This window comes from Ciconia boyciana, chromosome 3, assembly GCF_034638445.1.
Source record: "Ciconia boyciana chromosome 3, ASM3463844v1, whole genome shotgun sequence".
NCBI lineage: Eukaryota > Metazoa > Chordata > Aves > Ciconiiformes > Ciconiidae > Ciconia > Ciconia boyciana.
The window spans coordinates 152,937-158,942 of NC_132936.1; the positions used below are offsets into that span (position 1 = coordinate 152,937).

The window sequence follows — 6,006 nt, forward strand, 5'->3', positions numbered from 1 at the left end:
ACCAAGTGTGGATCAGGCCTCAACTACAGTGACCGAGTGAGAACAGGTCTTGCAGAGAAGAGACAACTAGCCATCTGTTCCTCTAAAACCTCTTGCAGTCACAGTCTTACAGTTGCCAGCTCTAACCTTGGCTTTCCTTGAAGTTCCCTCCCCAGCATGGAGATAGAGGAAGAAGGAGCCTTCCAGCAGGATTCTGCTGGGAAAGCAAGATCAGACTCACCTTCGTCCTGGCCACTGTTGACTGCAGCAACAAGAAAGCTCAGCATGGGAAGGAGGTAATCTCCTGATCCACCAAGAGCACCTGAGGAGTGGCATTGAACAACCCAGACAGGGCCAAAAGACCACCCAACCTGCCATACAGATGCAAAGTTAACCTAGGTTCTGCCAGACTTCAATTTCTACTTGGCTGGAACTTGTCCTTTACACACTGATACTGCAGATTAAGTCCTTCCCATGGCAACAGCACTACCCTGGTCTTCCACAGCTCTCCCCAAAGCACAGACCAATTCTCCTATAACTAAGAAAGACCTCCTGAAGTGACCAGGAAAGAATTTTGGGGGCCCTAGTGCATTGAACTATGCATGCCTGTGCCCACACATGCACATGCACACATCAGCGTACCTTTGCTGCAGGCTGACTACATCCAGGGCTTGGTCTGGCTGCTATTTAGCTCCAGCTGTGCTACACAGCCAGGACAACACAGGCTGCAGCAAAGGACATCAGCTGGACAGTGAGGAGCCTCAGGAGTCCCCGAGTGCCGCGGCCCAGGGGGTGAACGGAGAAGAACAGCACACCAATATGATGTGGAATCAAGCTCCTTTATTATCATTCTTCCCTTTGCTTATATCTGTTTTCCAAACATGTCCACGCGACACACTGAGTACGTGCACATTGTGATTGGTTATAAGCTTCTAGCACGCGAATGCCATGCACATTGCGATTGGTTAAAAGCAACTTTCACGCTCCTAGCACGCGACTGCCATGCACATTGTGATTGGTTAAAAGTAGCTTTCATAGGCCGATAAAACAAACTGCAACAAACAAACTGCAACATTTTGCTTGCAGCCGCAGACTTCCTTAAACTAAGGCGTCTTTGTTCTTCTTCTTTCCCTTTTCCTTGCCTAGATCCTCTCATATACGTTCCACATATTCAAGGCCCCAACATCTCCCCCTCTTTTTTCAAATACTGCGTGACTTATGGCCTCTACTTGATTTTGAACACAACGTATAATACAGGGACCAAATAATAGAATAACCAAAATCATCAAAAGGGGTCCTGCAAGCATCATTATTATACTGCGAAACCAGGGGCCAATTCCCAAACCTCTTAACCATCCCTCAATACCCAGCCCCGATTCCTCCTTTAAATGCTGCAACCCGTCTCGCATCTGCTTGATCTTATCATGAATAGAGCTAGAGTGGTCTGATAAATTCATACAACACATCCCTTCGAACTCCTCACATCCGTGACCTTGAGCTAGCAGCAAAAAGTCAATTGCGGCTCGATTTTGCAGGACTGCATGGTTAACACTTTGGATATCTTGGGTCAGCATGTTCAAAACCTCCGAGGTTATGTTTAATTCGTTTTCTGTCCAGCAGGCCAATTGTTTTGCTATCGTCATTGCTTTTGCCACTGCTAAGCCAGGTATCAAGAGGGAGGAGAAGAAATTCCCTGTCCTTGACCAGAATGTAGGATCCCCTATGTCATGACAGTTTAATTCATGGACAGACCGTTTTGAACGGCTCGAATTGTGTCCCCATTGCATCAGTGCTGTTAGATTTGGGTGAAATAAGGATAATTTCCCTAAGTAACATGGGCCACCTTGGGGATAAGCTGGTATGCCATTCCATGCACAGTCTCCACATATGAGAAATATGCCTTTTGGCAATGCCCTTGGTTCAGAAAACTGACTGCCGTTACAGCTGGAGTACAGATTACTAAACGCTTCGAAAGACTGTAGACTTCCGTCTAGAGTAGCCCAACCTACTTTATTCATGTTAAAGTTCTCCTTATTTCTGGGTACAAAGGATAGCCACCCACTTTTGCCATTCGTGGCATTAGTGGTGTTAAGGCTTCCAAAAAGATCCAACTCCTCAGGGGGGGATTTTAAGGTTGTGTTTAGGCTAAGAATCAGACAGCACTGCGCACTACCGTTTGCCAGCTGTTGATTGCTACTCACCCCTGTTCCGTTTTGTGCACATGTTCTATTCAGGCTATCATATGAGCTAATATTCAACGTTGTGTTCACCCATCCTTCAAACTCAGTAACCTCCCACACAGGGACTCCGATCAAGCATGTACGAAAGGGGTTCTTAGCACTTCCCAAGCCTAAACAAAAAGCCTCTTGCCCAGTTACATTAGCAAATGTTACCCACACGTTATCTCGCGGGTTATGCAGGCTCTGCAAAAGTTCACAAGCAACACTAATGAACAATACAAATATTATTCTGTCAAACATTTTGTAGTCGAGATGCTTTCACAGCGTTGTCATTTTTCACAGCGTTGTCATCAATAAGCTTTCACAATTCTGCTGTTTCAGGTCTTTTCCTTGTTGTTGGTCACCTTCGGCCGCACCCACTTTGCAGGTACCCACCGTGCCTTGTCACCTGTAACGACACAAGCATATCCTCGACCCCAGGTTAATAATTTATACAGATCTTTCCAAGTTCCCGATACAGGATCCCATACCTCTACATCTACTACAAAGCGCGAAAAATCAGCTGGATTATTGCCCAAATGGAGTCTCATTGGTACATCATTTGGTTCATCTTTCCCTCCTATTACATTTTTCCAATTAAGCACGTGACATGCTTTCATCGCCTCTTGCAAGGACTCATTTCCTTGCCATATGTTGACTCTTCTTTCCAGGCGCTCAGATCCAACCCGGGCTGTAAATAGTACCAGATTGTTGCCAGTGCTCCCAAAACCTTTCTCCCCCTGATCGTTTGGGTTTTTCTTTGGTACCATGCCCTTAAACGGTATTAGCTGTGCAATTTTACTGCCTTGTGGGATAGTCACGGGAGGAGAAAAAACCTTTACCATAATTTTAATTATACCTGTATAGTCCGCATCGATTAGTCCGGGTAAAACAAATATGCCTTGACGAGTGATTGAGGACCTTCCTATAAGTAAAGCTGATAAACCTTGCCCTAAAGGCCCCTTGGCGGTGGTATCCAGTACCTGAACCTCACTCGATGTAATGCTTACTGATCTTGCCAAGGCCAGATCAACTCCGGCGCTTCCTGAGGTGGCTGCTGCGAGCTGGTTGAGGCAGCCAGACTGACCATCTGGGCTGGGTTGGCCGAGTACTTGTTCGCCGCGCTCGGGCCGCGGCTCTTCCCGTTTCCCGCACTGTTCAGGGGCGTACCATCCTTTTTAAACCGTGACCGGCATTCCTGTGCCTTGTGCCCGAACTTATCGCATCTCATGCAAGTTCCCGAAAAACCCGGAGCTATAGCACCCCTTCGTGGTGGAATCCGTTTTTGCAGACAATTCTTTTTCACGTGACCAGGTTGTCCACAGTTATAACAATTTAACCCTCGGTCTCCCTTACCCTGCAATCCTTGCTTCAAAGCCACTGCCATGGCTTCCGCATGAATTTTTGCCTTTTCTCTCTCATCTTCCCAGGGTGCACGGGAGCACGCCTCTACCAACTTTAAAAGGGTAGCTGTAGGGGGTTGATCAGCTATAATTCTTTTACAAGTAGTATTTGCATTTTGGACGACCACCTCCTTAACCATAATGGTTTTCATCTCCGGGGGTACATTGGGCGCTGCTTCTACAGCCTCTCGTACCTTATCAACAAAAGACAGAAATGGTTCTCCCACACCCTGAGTTATCTTGATGTAAGGCGGACTCGGGCTCCCGATTTGAGGAAGCGCTCCAAATGCTTCTAAAGCGGCCGCCTTTGACTGCCCTAAGACTCTGGGGTGGAGCGCCGCTTGCCTCTGAGGGTCTCGGTATTCTCCGGAACCCATCATTTGTGCTAACGTGGCCAGACGCAAGGGGTCTTCTGGGGGGAGAGTAATATTGTCTAACTGATGATTCTCTAATATTTCTTGCCACTTTGTCAAAAACAGCGTAAACGAGGTGGGCCCAAGTATCAGTTCCATTATCGCCCGAATATCGGAAGGGATCAAATCCTGATATTTAAACAGAGCTTGCACTTGCCGCCTCACTAGCTTATTATCAATGCCATAGCTCAAGATAGAATTCTGCATCTTTTGAATAAGATTCCAGTCCAAAGGCTGCCACTCCCGTCCGTTCCCAGTCGTAATTACAGGTGCCGATAATAACGGTTCAAAAATAAAATCCCCTTCTAGCTGCGCGTTGGTTACAATGCCCCGCCACCTTGTTTTTGCATCAAAGTTTAAGTCTCGCGGCGGTTCTCGCGGTCGCGTCGCAGCCGGACTAGACTGTGAGTCGTCAGGGAGCCTCTTAATTAAGCTTCTACCCGGAAGACCCCCCTGTCCTCTCTGAATTCTACGCCTTTCCTCTGTGGTTAACCCTTCTCCGGGACCAAAGTGGGATTTTAGAAAGGTATGTAACTCTTCTTCTGTTAATTCCCCTTTCTCCGCCTGCTCAATCAGTCGCTCCCTTTGCTGTTTCCCTAGCGTGAGGTCTGATTCGGAATTCCCCCGACTTTGCGCCTTTGCCACCCACTGTTCCATCGCCTCTAAACCCTGTTTTATCGCACTTGTGGCACGGTCATAAACAGAAGCTCTAACGGCCCAAGATGCTCCCCCGCCCAAGCGTTTCATTTCTTCTAGCACTTGCAACATAAGTTCCTCCTGTGCCTTAAAACTGGGTGGCTCCCCGGGCTCTAGGGGCAACGGCATTTTTACAGGGTCTATCTCCATTGTTTCCATAGCTGGTGCATCGGGCTTAGGAAGCCCTTCGTCCCCCGGTATATACGGCGGGATCAAATCATCATAAGGCCCTTTACGCCCAACTGGAGCAGAAACAAAAGAATTCGTGGAAGGAGGTGAATTATTAGCAACCTCAGGTGACAAAGGTAACACGTTCCAGCTACTCGGGCTCCCGGTGTCATCATTATTTTCCATTCCATCAGTCCCGTGAGCGGTTCCCACCGCCCCTAATTGTGCTGAGACAATGGCACTCCGTAATGCGCCCATCATAGCCGCATCAGCCCGCAGTTGTTCTAACACCAGGCGGACCTGGCGATACGTTTGTGCCAGTTGTTTTGCCCCCTTTGTTCCATTTTGGACGCTCTCCCATATTTCTTGCCCTATGTTTTTCCAATGTTCATCATCAAAGACCTGCGAGGTCGCGCTAATTAACCCGCGCCACCTACACCAAAACAGCAGGTCTGTGAGGTCCATACGCTCTAATTTATGATCAGTCTTTTCTGCTAGTTTCATCAAGCCATCTATGGCTGCCTTTTCGATCGCTGATACAGCGTTTCCCATCCTGAATTCCAGACCTCGGTCTGCCTGACTCACCGGTCAGTCGTGGCCACAAGCGTCTCGCGCTACCCGCTTCTCTCGAGCGGCCGGGATCCTCATCCCCCGTCTCTCGTCCACATTAGCCGTCCCCTTAGGGGAATTAGTCCTTCGATAGCGCCTGGTGCTATCACGTCGGGGTCACCAGATGCCGCAGCCCAGGGGGTGAACGGAGAAGAACAGCACACCAATATGATGTGGAATCAAGCTCCTTTATTATCATTCTTCCCTTTGCTTATATCTGTTTTCCAAACATGTCCACGCGACACACTGAGTACGTGCACATTGTGATTGGTTATAAGCTTCTAGCACGCGAATGCCATGCACATTGCGATTGGTTAAAAGCAACTTTCACGCTCCTAGCACGCGACTGCCATGCACATTGTGATTGGTTAAAAGTAGCTTTCATAGGCCGATAAAACAAACTGCAACAAACAAACTGCAACATTTTGCTTGCAGCCGCAGACTTCCTTAAACTAAGGCGTCTTTGTTCTTCTTCTTTCCCTTTTCCTTGCCTAGATCCTCTCATATACGTTCCACATA

The 6,006-nt window shown here is 48.0% G+C and overlaps 1 protein-coding gene across 3 annotated transcripts; it reads right to left on the reverse strand.

The window, feature by feature from the left end:
* Positions 1–809: 809 nt before the first annotated feature.
* LOC140649859 (uncharacterized) lies at positions 810–6,006 on the reverse strand. Of its 3 annotated transcripts, none has more exons than XR_012041795.1 (2): positions 5,464–6,006; positions 810–2,607 (listed from the first exon to the last, which is right to left on the reverse strand). XR_012041795.1 is itself a non-coding variant. In XM_072857679.1 (2 exons), the coding sequence occupies exon 1, from the start codon at positions 5,428–5,430 to the stop codon at positions 3,205–3,207; it is 2,226 nt and encodes a 741-aa protein (XP_072713780.1). In that variant the 5' UTR covers positions 5,431–6,006; the 3' UTR covers positions 810–2,607; positions 3,058–3,204. The 3 variants fall into 3 exon arrangements, 2 of the variants coding, with proteins under 2 accessions (XP_072713780.1, XP_072713779.1); XM_072857679.1 differs by having other exon boundaries at positions 3,058–6,006; XM_072857678.1 differs by having other exon boundaries at positions 810–2,628; positions 3,058–6,006.

Coding starts and splice junctions, on each gene's coding strand:
- LOC140649859 (XM_072857679.1), bottom strand. CDS start 5,430: ATGGGAAACGCTGTATCAGCGATCGAAAAGGCAGCCATAGATGGCTTG.